The following is a 23,193-nucleotide window of genomic DNA, read 5'->3' as shown; positions in this document are numbered from 1 at the left end:
CACACAAACGCGTCAGGACGCGCCGGACATTGCGAGTTCCAACATTTGACTCCGGTTCCAAGTGCGCGCATTAGGAAAAAAACCCTAATGGAACCAAACAAATGAACTCCTAACGAGAACGGCCGGATAGCACAGACAGCGCCAAAGTCTGCATGCACGTTGGAGGCATGTCCGCATGTCCCTCGCACTGCCACAGAGATTGTTTTTTTTTACTTATCTGGTTTGCAGGTGCGCTTACATGACCAGTGGCCATGTCCTGGGGCTTCCATGTCATCGGCAGATCAGAGTGGCACGACTTTTGTGCTGAGCAGTTGAAACAATCAAGTCACATGCGATCTATGAACTATGGGGAAACGTGATATGAAAAATGTGGATTGTGCAATGCAATATGGGGGCTGTGTATGCAAATCGTCTTCTCCTTTTCTCTCTCTACTCTCTCGCTACTCGTTCGACTGGCTGACACGCGTCATCCATTGGCGGAGGGTGTCGGAAAGCACGCCTGGGAGTGCCTCGACGTCGCGGAGGACGACGTAGAACTCGAAGGGGAACGTGTCGAGGTAGCGCGTCATCTCGAGCTTCATCTCGCCATTGACCATCGAGTAGTTGACGGACTGCATCGAGAGAATGCTGGGGCGAGTCTGGGGCACGACGGGAGTGACGGCGCCCGATCCGGGGGCGGAGACGGGTGCCGATGCTGGCGCGGAAGCGGAGGCGGGGGCAGGGGTGGTGGGGTTGGTGGGAGGAACGGCAAGGCTGTCGACAATGAGGAAGACAATCATAACGCGCTCTTCGATGGCGCGGCGGAGGAGGGTCCTGAGCTTGGCGTGGTCCTGGCAGACACCGTCCGAGATAATGATCTGGAGCTGCCAGAGGTCGGGAGCGCTCTGGCTGGCATTCTTGTGGCGGCTTTCGGCAAGGTACGCGAGGGTGCGCTCGACAAGTGCGGCAACATCGGTGCGGTGCTGGTCAAACTTGAACGCACGCATGACGTTGGCACCATCCTGGTCGCTGAAGGTCTCGCCAAACTCGTGAAGAATGTCGACACTCTCGCCGAAACGGGCAATGCTAACTTGGCCGACCTCGAGCTTGGTGAGGGCCTGCGACACGAGGGCAAGCGTCTGGTAGGCAAGGTGAACGCTGTGGCTCTCGGCCATGGAGCGCGAGTCATCGAGCGAAAGCAGGACCTGGTACTCGCGGCGGCTGGGCTTGGTGCGGCGGAGCCAGATCTTGTCCTTGGTGTACTCGGAGGCAATGTAGGGAATAATCTTGCGCATGTTCAGACGCTTTCCAGTACGGAAGTCACCCTGGAGACGGGTGGCGAGCGTGGGCTCGAGGATGAGGCGGAGTTGCTCGCAAAGGGCGTACGACAGGTCCGAAGTGAGCGAGGCGTACTGGCGCCAAAGGTCCTCGGCGCCATCGGCGTCGTCCACAACAGCGGCCGGGTCGGCGATGGTGAGGTCAACGTCCTCGTCGTCACCCTCGTCGGGCTTGCTCTCGGTGGCTGGCACCTCGCCTTCACCGTCCTCGTCGACGTCCATGGCATCGCCCGAGACGGGAGCGTTGCCGACAATGTCCGACTGGGTAAGGGCCTTTTCGGCGCCCATGGAATCGGCAGTGTCGTTCTTCTCGCGGTGAAGCGACTCAGTCTCGTGAGGCGGGGGCATGTTCGCGGGAACATCCTCCTTGTCCTCTCCGTTGTCTTCCATGGCGGGAGGGGGAGCGTCCTCGCCCTCCTGCTCGTCGTCGACAATCTTGAGGTCCTCGAGCTTCTGTTGTTCGTCCCTTGCAGGGCCAAGGGCCTGCATCGAGTCGTCCTCGTCTTCCTGGCCGTCCTGGAGGTACTCGACCTGGCCGGGCGCCTGCTCAGAGGCGTCGGCATTGTCGGTAACCTCCTCGCGCTCAGTCTGGTTGAGAATCTCGTCGCGGCGGCGCTTGATCTCCTCCATAATGTCACCGAGCTTGCGGTCTTGCTGAAGAGTTTGAGTGTCGTTGGGGAGGGGAGCACCGCTCTGGTCGGCAGGGCCAGAGGCCTCCTGCTCGTCGGGACCGCCACCACCCTGTGGGGCACTGGAGGCAGCACCGTCGGCGTCGGCCTGCTCGTCCTCCTCTTGCTCATCGACACCCTCCTCACCGTCTTCACCTTCCATCATCTCGTCCTCACCGGCGTCCTCCTTGTTGGCGGAACCCTGGCCACGGCCGGCGGCCGCAGCCTCTTGGGCAGTGGCGTCGTTGGAGGCGCTAGTGTCGAGGTTCTGGTTGGCAGACTCCTCCTGCTCGGGGTCGGCGTCCTCCTCAGTTGCACCAGTGGCGTCGGGAGCGTCTTTCTCGTCTTCCTCGGCACCCTCGTGGTCGGAAGTGACGCCGTGATCCTCGGGCATGTTGTCGTCTTGCTCCATGTCAATGTCGGGGTCGTCAAACTGCTCGTCGTTGTCCTCGGCGGCTCCATCATCGTCGTCGTCGTCGCCACCGAGGTCGAGGTCTTCAGGGAGATCGAGCTTGTCGCCCTCAGGGGCCGCAACATTGTCCTGCTGCGGCATGTCGGGACCCTCGTTCTCGCCGTCGTCCTCGCCTTGCTCCTCGAACTCGTCCATCTCGTCGTCACCGTCCTCTTGGTTATCGTCGTGCTGGGTGTCTTCGGGCTTCTTGCCGTCATCTTGGTTGTCTTGAGCCTCCTGCTCCTGCTCCTGCTCTTGAGCATCGTCTCCGTCCTCCTTCTGCTTCTTCTTGTCCTCCTTGGCACCGTCCTTGGCGGCCAATTCGGACTCGCCGTTGTCTTGAGTCTTCTCGTTCATGAGATCCTCGCGGTCCTCCTTCTGCTCTTCCTCTTCCTTCTCCTCGTCACCCCAGAACTTCTCGTCGACAGCTCCGGGGTCAAGGGGGTCGACGTCGCCAACGTGGTCGTCGAGTTCGTCGTCCTTGTTCTCGTCGTCGTCGTCGCCGTCCTTGTCCTCTTCGTCCTTCTCCTTGCCGTCCTCGAGGGCGCCGTCAAAGTCGTTCTCCATGGAAAAGGCGTCGTCATCGTCCTCGTTGTCGTCACCGCCCTCTTCCTTGTCTTGCTCTTCCTCCTCTTCGCCCTGGAGGCCCTCGACCTGGCTCTCGTCCTTGATCTCGTTGGAGACGTTCTTGTCACCAGTGCCAGCACCCATACCGGTACCCTCAGCGGTGCCTTGGTCGTCGCCATCCTTGCTGTCGTCCTTGGACTCCTCCTGGGGCTTGCAGAAGCCCTTGGTGGCAATGTCGAGCATGACGCGCGAAACGACATAGTTGAGCTTGTACATTGACTTTGACGAGGCAACGTGAGCCGCAACGCTCTCGGCGTACGTCTCGGCCAGCGTCTCGACGAACGGCAGTACACGAGCAAGAGCTGCGGGGGCGAGGCTAGACTCGCGGCCAGCGAGCTCGACCGAGATGGCCGAAGCAAACTTGTCGAGGCGGTCCACAACCGCGGACACGCGGAGCGAAGCGACTGCCTTAGCCTGCTTGAGGAACGCGGCAGGGATCACGGGGTAGTCGTCGTCCTTGATCTCCTCGGGCTTGGTGGTGTCGATACCCTGGGCGGCGACGAGGAGGGCCTGGATGAGCGCGTCACTCTCGTTCCAAACACCGTCAGAGAGGGTGCGAACGCCACGGAGGGGGACGTCAGAGCCCATACCAGCGGCCATATTGGCGAGAGGGGTGAACAGGTGCGCCAGCTCGGGAGTGGCGTTGGCGCGCTGCTCGGCGGCAGTGGAAGTGTGCTTGAAGATGCCGTGAGCACGACCAACAAGCGACGCCTCGTCGTGGCCGAAGAGCGACCAGCCAGCCGAGCGGCTGGAGGAGAGGGCAGTCTCAAGAGCAGTGATGAGGAGGCTGACCTCCTGCCTTGCCTCGTGGACGGAGGCAAGGTCAGCGGTACCGACGTGCGCGCCCTGGAGCTCACGGAAGGCGCGAACACCGTCCTCGACCTCCTTGAGCGCCTCGCGGAGGTGGTAGGCGTCAAGCTCGGCGGCGGAGAGAGCTTGGTGGAGCTTGTCGCCGCCCGACAGTGACTCTGAAAGAGCGCAGTGGTGCAGACGACGGAGGGTGGAGGTGAGCCTGTTAAGCACATCGAGCTGTGAAGCAAGCCTGGTGTGCTCGCCCAGAGCCGCAGCATAGAGGTTCTCACAGAAGCCGATACCACGGCCAAGGTCCTGCGAAGCAATGTCCGGCGAGTGGCCGTTAAACGACGCCCGAAGGGCGGTCATCAACACGCTGTTGCGGTGGTGGTAATCAGAGACCTTGGTCACGGCAGCAGTGTCAAAGGCGACAGGCAGGTCGTCCGACTTGAGCGCAGGACGGCGCGAGAGCCACGACACCGACTGCTGCCTCGCCATCTGATCGGCGGGCACGGCTTGCGAGAAGCCACAAGCACGCAGAGTCTTAAGAAGGTCGCTAAAGGCCTTGCGTTTCCTGCCTGCGAGGTTGTTCACAATCTTGGTGTTGTCCTTGGTCAGGAACGTGGGGGTAGCCTTCAGGAGCATGGCCGCGGTCTCGATAATGTCGACCGAGAGGCCCTCGAGAGCCGACGCTTCGGACGAGGAAACAACCTCACGGGCACGGGTGTGCACGTTCGTGTAGCGGGTGAGGGTGTCGTTGAGCTTGACGAGGACATTGGGCACGGCGGGCTTGGCGCCAGCACGGACAGTGACGGCATCGGCAGGGAGGGCAGTAATGTCGAACATACCCGTCCTCTGAGCCGAGGGCGAGCTGGCGGCATCCTGGGGACAGATCGAGCCTGAGTCCATAAAGATGGGCGCCATAGGCTGCATGAGCACCTCCTTGAACTTGCGGATGTGCTTGTGGAGCTGCTTGTGGCTCTTTTGAGCGCTGGCCTTGAGGGCAAAGACGTTAATGTCCTTCCAGCTCGCGAGCTTGACAAAGTCCTTGACGCCACCGTCAATAATCTTGCGCTGCGAAGCCAGCGAGTCGCTGGCACGCGGAAGGTAGAGCTTGGCGTGGGCGATGAGGTTGCGCAAGATGGAGCCAACCTTGGCAATACCAGCAGCGTGGGGCTCGTCGCTGAGGCCAAGCTCCTCGGCCATGCGCTGGAACGCCGCGAGAACCGCGAGACGGTGCTCAAACTGGCCAAGAGTGGAGCCGTTGATGTACGTCGAGACGACAGGGAGAGCAGTCTCGAGATATGCGTCAACGTCCTCGGCCGACACCGTGCCGTGGATGAGGGCCCCGTACAGGCGGAGGGTAAACTCGTCGTCGCCAGCTGTGTAAAGGGCGACCTGGTCGTCGAGGAGGCGAACCCACGACGCAAGTTCGAGGCGGCGCCAGGCGACGATGAGGTTGGAGATGTCCAGCTGGAAGTTCTTAAGGCTGTTGTCGCGGTTGGCGTACGGCTCCCAGTCGTCAGTGTGGAGCAAGAGCTGCTCAAGCACTGCAAGAACCTTGGCGACGGGGCTGCGGACGTCCAGGTTCAGGATACGCAGGACACGTTCGCGGAGGTGGACGAGAACCATCTGGTCGGGCCACTCAGTGACCAGCGCGTCCAGGCGGTTGCGCAGACGTTCGAGCAGAGTCCAGGCCTTTCGCACTTCGAACTCGTTGGGCGCAAAGTAAAAGTTGGCCTGGGCGGCACTGGTCTTGATCTCGGCGTTGCGGCGGTGAAGAGTCGACACCTGGAACGCGAGTGACTTGCCATCCAGGTCCTCGCGGAAGGCGGTGGGCGAAAAGGTGGTGAGCACATCGTCGACAGCAGTCTTGAGCGTGTCATGGACGCTGCCCTTGCCGAACGATGCAAGGATGAGCGAGTGGAAAGCGGTGATCTTGTCGCCCATAAACTTGGCCTTTCGCTTATCCTCGTGTTCGGCCTCGTCCTGGACCTTTTCAGGCACATTGTCTTCCATGATCTCATCGCCGTCAAAGATGGGGAAGAGCTCGGCAAACTCCTTCTCCATGAGTTCCTCGTCCGAGAGAATCTCAATGTCCGTCTTGCGGATACGGTAAAGGGACTCGGCGTCGGCGGCCTCCTGAGCCTCCCTGGTGCGGATAAAGCTCCAGGCAGCATAAAGGCGGTCGAGACCAGCAACTAGGCCAGGCACGTGGGCCATGCGCTGCTCCGAGTCGGTGGCATCGCGGGCGTAGGCAAGCGTAGCGAGCAGGTCGAGGCGAATCGACGATGGCGAAGGCTCAGCCTTGTCCAGCATGGGAAGGGCTTGGAGGGTCGGGAGCGACGCCACGGTGGGGAACGACACGATCGGCGCCAGAGCGCTGGGGACGCTAGTGTGGGCAAGCTCGAGACCGCGGGCAATGCAGCGGATACCAAACTTGGCGCACAGGACGGCAGCGGCAATGGGCTGCGAGAGGTCGTCCAGGTCTGTGTAGGCGCTGAGACGCTGAACGAAGGCCATCGAAGACATTTGGAAAGCGTCCTCACGGGCCAGAGCGTTGTTCGAGTCCTTTTCGAGGGCAGTCATGAGCGACTTTGTGGCCTTCTCCGAAAGAACGTCATCAACGAAGCTGAACACTTCGTTGAAGAGGTGGGCGAGACGCGCGGCGTTGGTGGGGCGCTCGATGCTGGGGCCGAGGTTGGTCTGCTCACCCTCGAGAACCTGGAGGCGAGTTTCGAGTGCCGAAGCACGAGTCGAGTCAACCACACCCTTGGCGAGGGTCTCAGAGTGGCGGACGACATCGAGCTCCTCCTTGACGAGAGCGAGCTGGGCGGTCACAACCTCGCCGAGGAGAACACGACGGACTCCGGGGTCGATGGGGACGTTGGTGACGAAGATGTCGAGCACGAAACGCGCGATACCAGCCCAGACGTGGCCAACAGCCGAGAGAGTAGTGTCGACCTGAACGGCCGCGATGGCCGAGGCGAGGCGAGTGTCAAACGACTGCTGGAGGTATGTAAACGCAGCCTCCTCGTCCGCGGTCTCGGCAGCAGCGGCGCGGGAGAGGCATGGCCTACCGCTGTCAAAAGTGACAGAGGCACCAAAAGCACCGAGAACCTGATTGTCAGTTACGCCTGCGATAAGTGCATGTACTGTAACTTACCATTCCAAGGAAGGCGGCAGCAAGAGCCTTGGCCTTGTCGGCACGGCCGTCGTCGCGACCTGCAGACCAGAGGGTAGCCTGGGTGGTAAACTTCAGCGCGTCGTCCATACCCGCAATCTGGGCCATGGGGGTGTTGTTGGCGCGGCTGAAGCGGAGGGCGGCCGCGAGGCCAACAGGTGCGAACAACTGGCCGGGAGTTGTCTCGTCCCAGAGACGCTTGAGCCATCCACTGAGAGCGGCGAGCTTGGGGCCAGCAGGAGCATTGCGGAGCGCAAGAGCCTGGAGGAGGTCGGCAGGCTTGGCGTCCACGCCGCTGGCGAGCAAGGCGAGGGTGCCCTCCTCGCAAGCACCGAGGAGGTCGAGCTCGACAACATGCGCGACGGCGGCATTTGACCAGGGCGTGTCGGCCGCCGTGGACTCTTCGAGGCGGCGGGGAAGGGTCTCAATGAGAGCTGCGAGCTCGGTGGCGATCTCGTCGGTGAGACCCTCACGGGCCGCGGCAGCGAGAGCATGGACGGTCTCAAGACGCAGCTTGGGGTCGGAAACGGACGCGAGGCTCTCGGCCATGTTGGCCAGCAGAGCACGCTGCTCTGGGGAGGCCAAACCAGTACGGAAAAGAGTCCAGACGGGAGCCTGGCCAAGACCGGTGGTGATCTCAGTGGCGCGAGCAAGAGCCTGGACGGCATCGCGGGCGGCAGTAGCGCCAGGAAGCTTGGACAGCGACTCGGAGAGCCAGGTTGCAAGGAGCTGGACGGACGAGTAGTCGAATGTCTCGTCACGGCAGTGCTGCTCCACGAGGCCGAGAAGCGTGAGGGTGTTCTCCGCCGCCGAAAGGTCGCCCGAGTCCGTCACGGCGTCCAGAGCGACGCTGGTAAGCGACTCACGAACGAGGGCGAGGAAGGGGTACACGCTGTCACCGACGGTGGGCTTGCGGCGGGCTGTGCCGCGGCGCGCAGTAATAGCCGACGACGAGAGGACCGACTTGGCGTTGGTAGCGTCGGCGATCCAAGCGTCCGTCTCAGTGCGGGCAGCAATGTTGCGGAGGACAAGCTGGAGAGCGCGGAAAACGGCAAACTCGCCAACGGGGGTGTTGGGGTCGATGGCGGCGTCGAAGGGCACCTCGGCAGCGAGAGCGGGGTCGATTCCACGCTGAGCGAGGGTCTCACCCTGCGAGGCGAGAAGAGCCACGATGCGGGGGTGCGAGAGGAACTCGACGGCGGTCGACAGAGGCGCACCAGCGTACCTTGTCAGGAGTGCAAGCGCGGCACGGCTCTGACCAGCGGCGAGGTTGGCGGTGAAGGGCGCAGCGGCAAGTGCCTCGTCGTAGGCCGACGCGCCACCCTCGACGGAGCGGAGGGTAGCGTTGTCTGCGAGGGCAAACGAGGTCGCGTTGGGGAGAGTACCCACAGCAGCCTTGGGAGTCTCGGCGGCATCGACATACAGCTCAACACCACGGTTACGCATGGCACGCGAGAGCTCGCCGTGGCGGGGGTCGTAGGTCATGAAGAGCCTGAAGTCGGCGTGAGGCTTGATGACCTCGGGAACGCCCGAGGCAGAGCCCTTTTCGCTCATGACAAGCACACCGTCAATCTCACAAAGCGAGTTGAGACGGTCGAGGACGGAAGCGCTGCAGAGGTTGGCATCCGAGACAAGGAACCAGCCGCCGTTGCGAATAGCGTGGAGGAGCTGGCCATCGACCCAGGCGAAGCCCGCGGCGGGACCGGCACGCTCGGCGTCGGCAACAGCGGCGGACGCGGCCTTGGTGTCAATACCGACAGCGGCGACGTCGGCAACGAGCGACTTGGCAGTGGTGAGGAATGCGTCCACGGCGTCGAGCTCGCGAGCATCGTTGCACCTAACGCGGGCAGCGGTGAGGTCGGCGATGCGAGCAGCAGCAGCCGGGTGAGCCTCGGCAGCGGACTCGAGGAGGATACGGATCTCGCGCTCGGCGTGGTCGAGAACACGGAACGCGTCCTGCTGCTCAAACGTGCCGAGGATCTCGCTGGTGTCCACACCGGGGTGCATGACAAACTCGCCGAGCTCGCGGCCGGCCGACGAGGCAATGGAGCGGACGAGGTCGCGCTTACCGCGGCCGTTGTCGCCGGCAAGAATGACAAGCCAACCCATCTCGATAGCCTTGAGCACGCTCTCGGCGAGCGGGAGGTGGTGTGCCGGGACGGTAATGTCGACCGTGGCGTCACCGGCACGGGGCACGGCAGCGTGACCAATCTGAACGTACGACTTTGTGACGAACGTGGTCGGGCGGGTCGAGACAGGGCCTAAGCCAAAGACGCGCTCAAAGATGATCGCGACGTTGTGACGGTCTGCAAGGTTGCGGAAACGCTGGAGATAGACAGTGCGGAGATGCTCGACAGGGTGGTCGGTGCTCTCAAGACCGTTGCGCTTGGCGAGAAGACCAAACCAGCGGAACAGGTCACGCAGGTTGAACTCCCACGGCGAACCTTCACGACCAATGGTGCGGGTGACCATGGTGGCCTCGCGAATCGACTCGTTGAATGAAATCATGCGCTGGACAATCTCCTCGGGAGCCGGGTGGAGACCCCGGCAGATCATGAGCAGGTCCTCGGGCGTGTGCTCCTGAAGGTAAACCTTTGTGAAACGGTTGAGGAACGACTTGGGGAGACCTTTACGGCCACCACCCTGGGTGAGAGGGTTCTGAGCAGCGAACACGCGGAATGAAGGGTGGCGGTCAAAGCTGCGACCCAGTTCCGGGATGTAGACAGTTCCACGGTGGTCGAGGACAGCGTTAAGACCTTCGAGCACGGTCTGGGAGGCCAGGTTCATCTCGTCGAGGAGGACCCAGTCGCCCTTTTGCATGGCGTCGAGGAACGCAGCGTCACGCCACTGGAACTCGCCGGCGGCACCACCCTCAACAGGCAGGTCTGAACCGAATAGGTCGATAAGGTCGGTCTGGTCGGACAAGTTGATACGCTGGAGGGTGTAACCTGCAGTAGCAGCCAGGGCAGAAACGAGCGAAGTCTTTCCGACACCGGGCGAACCCTCGAGGAGGATGGCCTTGGGAAGCTGACAGCCACGAAGGACACGCATCGAGTTGAGTGCCGTGGTGGGGGCGTTGAAGCGGAACGCAGTGTCGGCAGAAGCCAGCGGGCCGCGGGGGACAGCAAAGCCCGAGATTGCGACCGCATCATTCGTCACCTCGAAGGTGGTCTCAGAGGGCGTGCTCATGTCGTCACCGAGGGAGGCGGACATTTCAGTAAGCTTGGCCATGCAGTCGTCGCGGAGCGCAGTGATAGTGGCCAGAGACGAACCGGCAACCTGGGGAAGCGACTCGAGACCGTCGACGATGACCATCTGGCCACCGTGGTGGAACGCTGAGGGCACCGTGAGCGTGCCCTTGTCGAACATTTGGTTTGAGAAACCGACCCAGGCCTGATTGTCAGTTGCGTTCGCGGAAATGAAGACGGATCGTAACTCACGAGAATGTCACGAAGACCAATGCCGCTCGAGTCGCCACAGCGCTCGCCAAACCAGTTAAGGAAATCAAGAATGAGCGGGCCGGCAGGGTTGAGCGCGTCGTGCTTCCAGCTCTGGCCGATAATCTGCAGCAGATCGTCGCGGTTGCCGAGGGCAGGGACCCAAATCTCGGTGAAACGGTTACGAAGGGCGGGGGAGAGCTCCTTCTTTCCGAAATCACCACCGGGGTTCATGGTGGCAACGACGTGGAAGCGTGCGTTGGCGACAATGGTTGCCTCGTCAATATCGACACCGCCCTTTTCGGCCAGGACGAGGGTACGTCCGGGCTCAAGAACCGAGTTGAGACGCTCGAGCACCGAGTCATCGGCGAGCGAGACTTCGTCGAGGAGGAGGAGGTCGCCGTCCTGCATGGCGTGGATGAGCGGGCCGTCGACCCACTCAAAGAGCGCCGAGAGCTTCTTGATCTCGCGCTGGACATCACGAGCCGCTGCACGGGTCTCGTCGGTGGCGTCCTCGCTCTTGGCAAGCGCGACGGCAGAGGCGAGGAGGTCGTCCTCGGACGCGCCGGCGTCGACGGCCAGGCCAAGCTCGGCGAGGCGGGCCATGACCTTGGCGCGGCGCTCGTGGCGGTTACGCACGGGACGCTGGGAGCCGAGGAGGTCGGCCGTCTCCATGTTCTGGTGACAGTTGATACCGACCAGCGTTTGGTTGAATGCCTGGGCGAGGACCTCACAGACACTGGTCTTTCCACAACCGGTCTCACCGACCAGGAGGACGGGCTCGTCGTGGGCGGCAGCGGTGGCGACGAGGGCGAAGAGACGCTGCATGGCCTTGGTCCACACGAGTCCACCAGCGGGAACGCTCTTGAAAGGCAAACGGGTGAAGATGCCGGCACCTTCCTCAAACAGACGGTACATGCTGTCGACGTCGACCTTGACCTTCATGACCTTTTCGATCACGTCCTGAATGACAGTCTTGTCCTCGTCGCTGCGGGCACGCTCGGCAAGGAGCATGTATCCATCGTCGGCGAGTTGCTGGTATCCGACAGCACCGCGCTCAGCCCAGCGGAACAGGTCACGGAGGGTAGCAAACGAGGCCTTGGACTCGAACACGCGGCTCGCCTGGCGGCGGTGGCGGAGCTCCTCGAACACCTGGACAATCTTCTTGGCGTAGGTGGGGGCGATGGCGCAGCGCTGGCAGAGGATGGTCTCAAGCTCGTCCTTGGGTACATCGTCAAAGTGGACCTCGAGGAAACGGTTGCGGAAAGCACGCGAGAGCACCTTACGACCGGCGTAGAGACCAGGGGGGTTCTGCGTGGCGAAAAGGATAAAGTTCGGGTGGGGCTTGATGACCTCTTGCGTCTCGGGGATGACGAGCTCGCGGTTGTCGTCGAGAAGACGGTTGAGAGCCTCGAGAACATCGGTAGGGGCCAAGTTGAGCTCGTCGAGCACAATCCAGTGACCCTGGCGAACGGCAGTGACGAGGAGACCTTCCTGGAACACGAGGTTGCCCGTCTGCGGGTCGGTAATGTACGTGCCGAGGTACTCCTGAATGTCGGTGTGCTCGTGGTTGTTGATACGCACGAAACGGTGGCCAGTCTGGCGGGCGAGGAACTCGACGGCCGAGGTCTTACCAGCCGACGTAGGACCCTGGATGAGGACCGGGTAGCGCTTGGTGAGAATGACACGGGCCAGGTCGGAGAGCTTGGCCTGCACCGAGGGCGTGATGATGTAGCGAGACTCGCCAATAGCAGGGAGGGGTCCACGCTTGAGCCAGAAGGGACCAAAGCGGACGAAATCGTCCTGGTCAAGGCTGGGAGGGAGCGTGGGCACCTGGGCGAGGACGGCCTTGGCGTTCTTCATGGGACCGAGGATGTGCTTCTCAAGGACACCGTGAGCCTTGCGGCCACTCTCGGCGTCGAGACTCATGGTGAACGCCATGAGCGCGCCTTCCCAAAGACCACGACGGAGGCCAAAGATCGGCGCACTCTGGACAGCGAACATGAGAGCGCGGGCGAGGGTACGCATGCTGTAGTGCGGAGCGGCGTTGGAGCCGTCGACAATCTCCTTGGCGGCGGAGAGCTTCTTGAGGGTAGCGTAGAGCTCGACAACATCGAGAACCACGCCACGGTCTCCGGCAGCAGCCTCGCCAAGGTATCCCTCGACAATGGCAACAAGGGCCTCGCGGTCATCATCGGGAGCGGGAACATAGAGCTCGGTAAAGCGCGAGCGGAGGCCGGCTGGGAGGTCCTTCTTGCCGACGTCGGTAGCCGGGTTCATACACGCGAACAAACGGAAGTCAGGGTGACGCGGGATGGGCTCAACGTCACCGCGCTCGGTGAGAACCAGGGACGCGTTGGACGCCTCGAGGATGGTCGCGATCGCTTCGAGGGTCTCCTGAGTGGCGAGGTTGACCTCGTCGAGCAGGATCCACTCGCCATTCTTGAGCGCCTTGACGAGGGGGCCCTCGACAAACGAAAAGACGAGCTTGGACTTCATCTTGACGTGGTGCAGGTCAAAGTCGGCAATGTCAACAAGCAGGGCTTGCCAGAGAACAGCGGCACGGGCGGCCTTGTTGACGACCTTGCGGCGCTTGCGGGCGTCGGGACCCGCCGGCTCCTCAGGCTCATCCTTCGTCTTGGCGAGCTTGTCGACAGCGCGGCGGGCAGAGGTCGCCCACAGGTCAGCGCAGCGGCCCCACTTGCGCGCCGAGAGAGCCTTGGCAGCAACCTCGAGGTAGGCGCCGTTCTGAGCCTTGCCAACGCTAAACGTCTCCGTGAACAGCTTTTGCCAGCGAGTGTGAAGAGTACGGGCGGCCGAGGCTGCGTCAATGGGCTTGAAACCACCGACGAGGTCGGACGTCTCGGTCTGGGTCGACAAGTTGAGGGCCGTAAGAGACTTGCCGACGAGCGTCGCGAGGTGCTGGACTGAAGTCGTCTTACCCGTACCCGTCTCACCGACGAGGAGGGCAGGCTCGGCAAGAGCCACAGACGCAGCGATGCGTTCCAGAGCCACCAGCGAGGGGCGAGTAAGAGCGTACGGCCTGTCATCGGTAGTAGCACGGCGCTTGCCCGGTGCAGCGTCGATGGAGTAACGACCAACGTGCACCTGGGGGTTGCCCTTTTCGGCCTCGAGTCCAGGACGACGCGTGTCGATGAGGGCAGTGGCACGGTCAATGTCCATGCCGAGACCGTTTGCCATGACGGCAATCATCTTGGTGCGCTTTTCGGGCGAGCCGGCACGGTTGTCGAGGGAAGCAATGAGAATGTCGGCAGCCTCAAGGAAGACCTCGTCCTGGAAGACGGTGTTGGCAAACAACCCCGCACCAGATGCCTCGAGAGCAGCGACAGACGCAGCAGGAGGAAGCCCGCGCTGCACACGGGCACACCACTTCTCCAGGTCGCGCAGACCAATGTCGCGGGCCTTGACCTGGCCGCTGGTCTTGGCGAGGGGGCGGAGATCGCGCCAAACGCCAACCAGGGTGGTAGTGACGCTGCGCGGGAGGCGGGGGAACTGGGCAGTGAGGATCTCGAGAATGTCCTCGTCGGTGGGGGACTCGAGCGAGACCTCGGCAAAGTCCTGGTGACCGAAAAAGGTCGCTGGGGCCGCGGCATCCTGGCGGACGGTGCGGGTCGCGAAGATGGCAAATCCGTCACCCGCCTCGACCTCGTCACGGCCGGGAACAGCAAGGACAGCACGGCGGCCAACGCGGCCAACATGAAGCGACTTTGCAAGCCCCGAGATGGTGACGAGCATCTCGAGCGAGGCCTTGTCAATGTCCTCAAACACGACCCAGCGGCCGGCACGCACGGCCTTGGCGAGCGCACCCTCCATCCATTCGAAAGTGCCCGGCTTGGTGGGGCTGGAGACATAGGTACCAATGAGCGACTTGACGTCGATGGTCGTGTCGGCGAGAGGAATGGTGAGGATACGAGCCGTCACCAAGGACGAAGGGTACAGCTGGGCGTTGAGGTGCTGCACGATGTGGGTCTTACCTGCCGAGGGAGGGGCAGAGATAAGGATGGGGATGCAGCGCTGGAGGAGAGGCGAAATCTCAGCGCTGGCATCAGTCATGGCCGAAGTGGCGACATGAATGAGGCTCGGCGAAGTGCCAGCAGGCTGGGCGAGGAGGAGGCGACCGCCCACGACAGCTGTGCGGCGCGACAAGTCAGAGGCCACAAGCGTCTCATCCTCGTTCTCGTGGTCGGCCTGCCAGTCCGACTCGAAAGCGCGCACCCGCCTGTCTTCAAGCACGTGGAGGAGCCAGCCGTCTGCCGCGGCGTCTCCTTCAAAATTAATACGACACTCGACCGATTCGTTCAATCCTGAAGCCACCTCCATCTCGGCACGGCGACCCTCGCTCCATCCTCTCAACTTGGCCAGAGTGTGCACTGCGAGCAAGCGCACACCCGCGTCCGAGTGTGAGCGAAGAGCATGCACGGGGGCTGTCGGCCAGTCGAACCTAGATGCCAGTCTGGGGTCGGCCGTCAAGAGGCGGTAGTATGCCAACAGCACCGACTGTATCCGCTCGGTCGATGCGGACTCGTCGAGCGTGGACAACGGTGACGCGAGGAAGGGGGACGCGCGAAGGAAAGCAATGGTCACACTGTGGGGTCAGCTCTGATAGTGCAAAACAACGTCAGCTGGACTTACGGCCAAAGATCCGGACGGGGTTCGGCCAATGAGGCAAGCACGGCGAGACGAGCCTCCCAGACGGCCGCGGCGGGCGCGTCGTCGAGCCAGCGCGCAAGAATGTCGAGGGCAAGAGGGGCAAAGCGCTTCGTCACAGGCTCTCCGGCAACACTAGCCAGACCCGCGAGCTCCGCGAGGAGCTGGGACGCAGGTGCTGCCTGGCCGTTTGCGAGGGCGGCGAGAGCCGGTCCAGGAGTGGCATTGGGCACATCGGCGACAAGGCGGCGGGAGCGCTCAGTGAGGTCAAGGTTGAACGGGGAGAGACGCTGGGCAGGGGGGATGATGAGGCTGCAGGTGCGTGAGCATTGGTACATGATCTTGGGGGCGGCAACTTGGGGCCATGGCAGCGCAAGAGTTACGCACGAGGGACTGGGACTGGGAGACGACATGTGTCCGTCGTCCTCGGGCTGCAGCTGTGCGGTTGCAGCCATTTTGGAGAGAGTTGCGGGGTGGGTAGAGTGGACGGAGGGGGCGAGCTGTATCGACTCTGCGCGCGTCACTCGGATCACAGATGTAAACTCTGCTGTCTGAGGTCTACAGGCTATTAGAGTAGCTGCAGACGTTTGACGATGTCGTCAACAAATCTGCGGGCCAGGCGCGAGACAACCAGCCAGCGACCAGAGCAACTTCAGAAATCTCAGAAGATCGAAGTGGATTTTATGGCGTGTACTTTTTACCCGGTGGAGGTCGGAAGCTTATCACCGCCGCTTTCTGGCTGCAATGGGGCGAGCGGTCCACGGCACACTTTCGTGTCGACTTTTTCTTTCTCTCTCTCTCCATCTCATCCAACTCATATCCCATCACCACCAGTTGCTCATGTACAGCATGGCCTCGTGACCAGTTATCGCCACGTCTAGCAAGAATCACCACTTACCCCTCTGCCTCCCCCCTCCCCCTGCCCCCCTCTCCCCTCCCCCTTCCTCCTTCCCTCCCCTTCCAACCTGCATCGCGTGTGTACATTGCCTCCTGCTTTTCCTCCAGGATCCAATGAAGAAAACGGGTGCTATAATGAGGACCTTTGGTCGTGCCGTTGCCTTGACAGCCTCAGGTTGCCAACAGGCCTGGACGAAGGAGAACTCGTTCTGCTTGACTCTAGGCCTGTTTCGGGGCGCGCTGCACAGTTTATTTATGTATTCTTATGTTCTTTTCTACTGCCCCTGTGCACCAGTTGTGTGTGTTTGTTACACTACAGTAGTCGCTGTCATGCATATGGAATCATGTACGCGATGGCTCTTGGTTTGCTCTTGTCCAGCAGACGCCCGTTGTCTAATGTGGACGTCGGTACATGACAAATTGATATCGACGTATGGTTGTAAATACCTCGCGCACACGCGAGGCCCGGCCAACTAGGCCGCGTACACTGTGACACTGTGGGGTGCTCTGCCCCGCTCTCGTCCCCCGTCTCCGTTACCGACTCATGCCTGCGCGCCGCCCTGGGCCTGCATCTGCGACGCCTGCCAAGCCTGGAACTGCGGGTCGTTGATGTCGTAGCCGTAAGCCGCCCAGTAGCTAAAGAAGTAATGTCAGCTCGATGATGGATGTTTCCGAACAATACGTACGCTCGGTACTGCTCCCAGGCCTCGGCCGACGAGCCCTCGCCAGGCTGGGCACCAGTGGCAGCAGCAGCCTGGGCCTGCGATGCGTCGGCAGCACCACCCTGCTGCTGGTAGCCACCAGCGTAGGGGTCGCCACCGGCCTGCGCCTGCTGGCCACCACCATAGTTGCCCTGGCCCTGGTACACACCGCCGCCGCCCTGGTTACCGCTGCTACGGGCCTTGTCGTACTCGATACGCAGGACCATGAGGAGGTCGTCGGCGAGCATTTTTGCGCGCTGAATCTGGTCGTCTGTTGGTGCCACGACGCTAATGTGCATGGGCTCGTCCGACTCGCGTCCAGTGTCGTTCTCCAGGAATCCCGATCCCCGTCCCTTGATCTGCACACGCGCACCCGTCTCCGCCTGGATAAACTTGACAAACATACCCTTGAACGAACATCAGCTACAGTTGCGCGACGAAGGCGAACACAGATGACTCACGCCTGGGCCAACAACCTTGGCGCGCACGTTAAAGTTGCGCATCGACTCGATGTTGATGAAGAGCTTCTCCTCGGGCCACTTTGGCCTGACGGTAGGGGGCGCGACAGTGGGAGGGAGAGGTGCGCCAGTAGCACGGGCACGGGCAATGAGGGTACGCTCCTCAATCAGAGGGCCGAGCTCCTGGTCGATGAGCTTGTTGACCTCGGCGACGGCGGCGTCGAGGATAATCTGCGACTTGGCGACAATGTGCAGGTACAGCGGCATCTCACCGGGAGGCATGCGCGTGCGGTCGGGCACCCACACACCCCTGGTCTCGATCGATGCGCCAGTCTCGTCCTGGATCTGGAGGGGAAGGGGTGAGTAAATTGTAAACAAAAACATCCAACCCAGCTTTGGACGAGCCGGCCCACTTACCTGCTTCTGGCTTCCCGACTTGGTAAGGACGTAGCGGTTACGCAGGTCGTTGATCTCAATGTCCTTGACAAAGTCGCCCTCGGCCGCGCCGGCACGACGAACGAGCTCCTGGCCAGACGATCCAGCAGGGCGGAGGGAAGCGGCAATCTTGGCCGCAATGGCAGCAGCCTTGGCTGCGGCATCGGTGGCCTCGGCTGCTGAGATGGGGGGAGCACCACTGCTGCTAGCATCGGGCGCCTCGGGAGCAGCGTCTCCGGGGTTGTCCCACCTGCTCTTGCGGGGTGCTTCGGCAGCCGGAGCGCCAGAGTCGGACATGGTCGAGTGGATGGAGGGTGGGGTGTTGGGGGAATGGGGGACGCGGGCTGGCGATGTTTTTGGGACTGTCGACGGGGGGATGCCGAAGTGTGAACTGGGAAGGGAGGTTTTCAACAGACGCGCGTCGCTGTCGCTGCTGGTCGTGGGTGCTGGATGGAGTGTGATGGATGTGACGGAGATGAGTGAACAGGCGTTGAAGCGGCGGTGAAGCAACATTCAGTGCCACGGGTTTATATCGCCGCTATCGCCGCTGCTGGTGATTATGGACGATCCACCGAGCACCAAGTGGTAACATCAACTCTACTTGTGACGGCGAGCAACACACGTCCACAGCGTCACTCAGCATGGCCTTTTCATTTGGTAAGTGGCAGATATCGTACTCATCGGCGCATCCGCTTACAATTCCAGGCGCGCCAGCGCAACAACAGGCGCAGCCTACAACATCACTCTTTGGCAGTAAGTCGATCAGTTGTTGACGCAATGGTGGACACCCCAAGCTGACAACGTTCAGACACGGCCGCCGCCTCGACTAGCCAGCCCAGTGCGTTTGGCTCGTTTGGCCAGCAGCCAGCAGCTCAGCCTGCACAGGCCGCTGGCACGTCGCTCTTTGGCTCGACGGCTGCCAAGCCTGCTGGCGGCCTGTTTGGCTCTGCTGCACCCGCCGCGCCTGCAGCTGGCGGAGGCCTGTTCGGATCCACGCCCGCTGCTAGCGCATCGACCGGTGGCCTCTTTGGCCAACAGCAACAGCCTGCTGCCACTGGCGGTCTCTTTGGTTCGACCAGTGCTGCCCAGCCCGCCGCTGGAGGTGGTCTGTTTGGCGCTCCCAAGCCGGCAACCACGGGTCTCTTTGGCTCGACCTCTGCCGCGCCCCAGCCTGCCACTGGTGGTCTCTTCGGATCGACCTCGGCCGCCCCGCAGCCCGCTGCTGGAGGTCTCTTTGGCTCGACTGGAGCCGCTCCTGCCGCTGGTTCGAGCATCTTTGGCGCCAAGCCCGCTGCTCCTGCTGGTGGACTCTTTGGCTCGACGTCCCAGCCTGCTCAGCCCGCCGGTGGCCTCTTTGGATCCACTGCTCAACCAGCTCAGCCCGCTGGTGGTCTTTTTGGCTCCACCGCCCAGCCCGCTCAGCAACCTGTCGGCGGTCTGTTTGGCAGCACGGCCCAGCCGGCCCAGAGCTCCGTGTTCGCGTCCACCTCCAACCCCCTGGCCGGCTCGACTGTCAAGCAGCAGGAACCCGATATCGAGAGCCGCATAATGTCGATCCAGCGCGCATGGGACGTCAACTCGCCCGAGTGCCAGTTCAAGTACTACTTCTACAACGTTGTCGAGCCCGGTACGGCCCACCACTACGGACGGCCAGCCAATGCCACAGATGATGCCAAGTGGGCGAGGGCAGTGAGGGACAACCCCGACCCCGATTCGTGAGTTGGGAACCGCGACGAACGACCACAGCTGACAGGGCAAGACTGGTGCCCGTGCTCGCGACAGGATGGGCAGATGTCAAGAAACGCGTGCAGGCGCAGGAGCAGACTGCGAGCGTGCACCAGCAGCGCGTCAAGGAGCTGAACGAGGCCCTGGCCAACTTGAGCCGCCAGACGGCCCTTTCCTCGTCTGTGCGACTGGCAGCGCTCCAGACACACCTCGCCCAGCTCACCCAGCGGCTCATGCACCTCGCTGCGCTGTCTCCGTCGTTTACGGGCATGCAGAACTCGGCCTTCCGTCCCGAAGAAGGCGAGATGAAGCACACCCTCGAGGGCGTCAAGGACTCGCTCGACGGCCGCGTCCGCGCCGCGCCCAAGGGCAGTGTGGGCCTCACGTCGCGCCCGCACGCGACCAACAAGGGCCGCATGCTCGGCCAGATCAACGAGCTGTGGGGCGCCGTCGAGGAGGTGCGCCGCCAGCGCCGCGCCCGTGGCGGCGACCAGGCCCAGTGGGCCGGCGACGAAAAGCTCCTCACGGAGATTGCGACCGTGCTCGAGCAGCAGCAGGCGGCCATCACCAAGCTGAGCGAGCTGGCGAACAATGCGGTCTTTGACGCAGACGTCATGCGCCAGGGCCTGGGTATTGTGGAGAGCAGGAAGTAGGGCGGCCGCGTGTAGCAGCTTTGATTCGTTTTTTATTCGCATTAGTGAGAGTGGTAGAGGACCAGCATGCATAGGTAGTGTACCATCACGAAAGTGGGGCGAGGAAGGGAAGGGCGTTGGGCGGGTCCTGGGGGAGCACAAGGACGGCGGAACCAAAATGTCTCCAGGACCAGGACCTGAGATCTCGATTCCAGTCCATTATCTCGATCTCCTCTCTCATTCTCCACACACCCTCCGTCATGACCGCCCGCGCGACGTTCAAGGACAAGCAGCCGCTCAAGACGCTCGCGCGTGCGTCGCAGTCGTGCGCCAAGCAGGTACGTAATGGCGTTTCTCGTGGAGAACGGCACTGGTGAAACGGGCAAGCGTAAAGTGACTGGGCCGTTTGGGCGATGGGACCTCCCAGACGTGCCAGAGCCGCGTATCGCTATGCCAAAGAGCACAGTAGCGTCGTGCGGCTTCCAGTTGCCTGTCCTCACACTGTGTACTCTTTTTCCACTGTCGACTGTCTCAGCTAGCATTAGCTCTCCGTTGCGCACGCTGACACGCCCAGTCGCTCGTGTACGGCGCCTGTATCGGCAAGTCGTACCAGGAGGTCCACAAGGACATGTGCGCCGCCGAGTTCCAGGCGTTCAAGGATTGTGTCCAGGTACGGTTCAATCATATTCTCGCAGCTGACCCGTGCAGAAGGCTGTTGGGCGCAAGTGGTAGACGTGGGCGGCCAATTTGGAACTCCGATTCACTCAACTGGCGACACGACTATGGTTCCCAGACTCGCCTCGCGGACACAAGCAAGCAAAACTCACAATACGCATTACTCTAGACCGGCACGCGGAGAGACTGTACACTGTAGCATGCATGTACTAAACCATCACGGGCCCGCAGCGGCCACTGATTACCGAATGTTGGCTTTGGTCAGTATGCGACGCCGCCGGACACCCCCCACCCACTCCTAGGATCCTAGGAAGCAACACCTGGCAGAACGCTGACGGCTGACCGCGGGTGACATCTACGGTTATGCATGCGAATTACAGATGTGCGTCTAAACGAAGCAGCCAACCTCCATGAGAGGTCGACCTTTGCCCGATGGTCCGAGTCTAGGGGTAGGTGAGGTGAGAGATTGATGATGATACAGTGCCGACCCGGTCGTGCGCGCTTCCAAAATGCAGGGGCGACGGAACAGCAGGTTTGGCGATTGGGGCATGCCTTTTGTGTGGTTGGGGGTTTGAAGAGGGGATTTGGCTAGTCGCCTACGCCTACTTCAGAGTGGCGGGGACGACGGCCTTGGGCTCACGCACAAAGTCGACGACGTGGCGGAGCTGCTCGAGGAAGACGAACATGCAGATGGTGTTGGGGGTGAGGCGGACTGGGGGACGGGTTAACGAAAGGTTGCAGCCTACCCATCTTGCTGTACTCACTCCACGAAGGCAGCCATCCCTTGAACATGAACTTGGGACCCTCGTTCTTCAAGCTGGTGGTGATGACATGCAGGGGGCCGAGGGGGTCACGCGAGTGCATGACGCGCGACTTGATGACGTCGGCAGGGGAGCAGATGGTGGTGGCGACGGTACCGGCCATGGCCGAGGCGACAAAGTGGAGGGGGAGACCGTCCTCCATGCCGTAGCTGGTGAGCAGGGACTTGAAGGTGTCGTACGAGACGAGCTGGGCAGAGTTCATGAGGATACCACGGACCTGGGACCGTTAGCCAAGTGGTGGTGGTGGCACTGATTGTCTCTGCTGCTTACAGTGTTGGGGAGGAGACCGCGGAACAGGCTCAGGAAACCCTCGTCGGCGACCATGCGGTACACGCCGTGGGCGGCGTTGCGGTAGTGCAGCTGCTGGGCGAGAGGCTTGGCGGGGTCGGAGATCATACGGACAAGAACAACGTCGGCGGGGTTACCGGCCAGACCGCCGAGGGCACCGGCCGACGACGCGCAGAAGGTGAGCTCGGCCATGTTGAGCTTCTTGGCGCCTGCGAGGTGTCAGGAGGTCTTTCGCACACCATGGCCACTCACCATTGTTGGACATGTAGTCCTTGATCACATCGTACGCGCCCAGACGAGTCAGACTGTACGTCATCTGGCGGAAGATACTGGCCGTAAGACCGGTGTAGAGACCGCGAATACCTGCGCGAGGTCAGCTATGCACGCATTGTCCGCCCGCCCGGAAATGGGGAAGAGGAACACCAGTCGCAGCCACCGAAGAGCTCGGAACGCGGGTTCCGGTATTCGGGGAAACTGGGTGTTTTGTTGTTGTCGGAGGTGGAAAATGGTGGTGGAGGTGGAGGCCGACGCAGGGCCGATAGCCAGCCGATAGAGAGATTGGACGGAGTTCCGTGTCCCTCAAGGCTGCAAGGAGGAGGGGGTGGAGGATGAAGCGGCACAGATGTGTGAGGTAGAGGTGGGGCGGCGATGAGCTACGTACCCTTGTGAGCGACGGTGTCCTTGACGGCTGCGGACAGCGACGTCTTGGTGCTGGCGGTCTGGAGACGGCTGAGGGATGGGTCAGATGATGGTCGGAGGTAAATGACTCAGGCGCCATGTTTTCGAGACGTACACGCGCATCACGTCAAGGGGGTGCGTGCAGCACGCGGCCACTGTTCTGTCAGCTTATGTGGATGCGGGCGGCATGGCTGCGTTGTGAAGTACTCACTGGAGGCGGCGATACCTGTTGTTGGAACAGGCGGGCGGTCAGGTGAGTCGGTGGAAGTGGAGGCCATGGTCATTGATGGGAGAGATAGTGGTCAGTGTAGTCCAGCAGAGCATGCAGCGAGCGTACCTCCAAGCCTGTACTGTCAGCTCCATCATACACATCACCCCAACGCTTCGTTGCCGGACACAGTGTTGCAGCCATCGCCAGCAGCGACCAAAAGGTGTTGGTGTCATGGCTATCCGGAAGCGCGAAGAAATTTCCGCGGACCGGCGGCAACGAACAACAGCACCTCTCGCGCCGACAAACGGTGTCACCAATCGCCAGTTACTCACCAGAATGGATATTGTTTAGCGGGTTGTTGGGACATGGCGATGATCAAGTGTTAAAGACCACGACCTGGGGATGTGTATAAGTAGTTGCTGATATCCAGATGGACGAGTGACAGCTGCTTGCATACCCAGCAGTGGACGCATCGCGCCTGTGCGCCAGCAGCCTCTGCGAGCGGCAGGCTTGTACCAATTCCTGGGTG

The 23,193-nt window shown here is 61.8% G+C and overlaps 5 protein-coding genes across 5 annotated transcripts; 2 read left to right on the top strand and 3 right to left on the bottom strand.

Annotated features, from left to right (window-relative positions):
- Positions 1 to 440: 440 nt before the first annotated feature.
- EHS24_007054 (uncharacterized protein) lies at positions 441 to 15,598 on the bottom strand (the record flags this gene model as incomplete). Its single annotated transcript, XM_028622434.1, has 5 exons — positions 441 to 6,974; positions 7,021 to 10,431; positions 10,479 to 15,081; positions 15,129 to 15,455; positions 15,531 to 15,598. The coding sequence occupies 5 exons, from the start codon at positions 15,596 to 15,598 to the stop codon at positions 441 to 443; spliced, it is 14,943 nt and encodes a 4,980-aa protein (XP_028477326.1).
- A 984-nt stretch (positions 15,599 to 16,582) lies between these two features.
- On the bottom strand, positions 16,583 to 17,931 carry EHS24_007053 (uncharacterized protein; the record flags this gene model as incomplete). Its single annotated transcript, XM_028622433.1, has 4 exons — positions 16,583 to 16,676; positions 16,727 to 17,148; positions 17,203 to 17,544; positions 17,617 to 17,931. The coding sequence occupies 4 exons, from the start codon at positions 17,929 to 17,931 to the stop codon at positions 16,583 to 16,585; spliced, it is 1,173 nt and encodes a 390-aa protein (XP_028477325.1).
- Positions 17,932 to 18,275: 344 nt separating this feature from the next.
- EHS24_007052 (uncharacterized protein) lies at positions 18,276 to 20,012 on the top strand (the record flags this gene model as incomplete). The annotated part of the gene is made up of 4 exons (XM_028622432.1): positions 18,276 to 18,291; positions 18,340 to 18,387; positions 18,443 to 19,349; positions 19,394 to 20,012. The coding sequence occupies 4 exons, from the start codon at positions 18,276 to 18,278 to the stop codon at positions 20,010 to 20,012; spliced, it is 1,590 nt and encodes a 529-aa protein (XP_028477324.1).
- A 239-nt stretch (positions 20,013 to 20,251) lies between these two features.
- EHS24_007051 (uncharacterized protein) lies at positions 20,252 to 20,723 on the top strand (the record flags this gene model as incomplete). Its single annotated transcript, XM_028622431.1, has 3 exons — positions 20,252 to 20,329; positions 20,566 to 20,661; positions 20,700 to 20,723. The coding sequence occupies 3 exons, from the start codon at positions 20,252 to 20,254 to the stop codon at positions 20,721 to 20,723; spliced, it is 198 nt and encodes a 65-aa protein (XP_028477323.1).
- Positions 20,724 to 21,268: 545 nt separating this feature from the next.
- On the bottom strand, positions 21,269 to 22,731 carry DIC1_2 (Mitochondrial dicarboxylate transporter; the record flags this gene model as incomplete). Its single annotated transcript, XM_028622430.1, has 7 exons — positions 21,269 to 21,378; positions 21,431 to 21,704; positions 21,758 to 21,984; positions 22,028 to 22,138; positions 22,437 to 22,504; positions 22,569 to 22,608; positions 22,665 to 22,731. The coding sequence occupies 7 exons, from the start codon at positions 22,729 to 22,731 to the stop codon at positions 21,269 to 21,271; spliced, it is 897 nt and encodes a 298-aa protein (XP_028477322.1).
- Between the last annotated feature and the right edge of the window lie 462 nt (positions 22,732 to 23,193).

Source organism: Apiotrichum porosum (genome assembly GCF_003942205.1).
Source record: "Apiotrichum porosum strain DSM 27194 chromosome Unknown scaffold_4, whole genome shotgun sequence".
NCBI lineage: Eukaryota > Fungi > Basidiomycota > Tremellomycetes > Trichosporonales > Trichosporonaceae > Apiotrichum > Apiotrichum porosum.
This window is presented reverse-complemented; position numbering and strand designations above follow the sequence as displayed.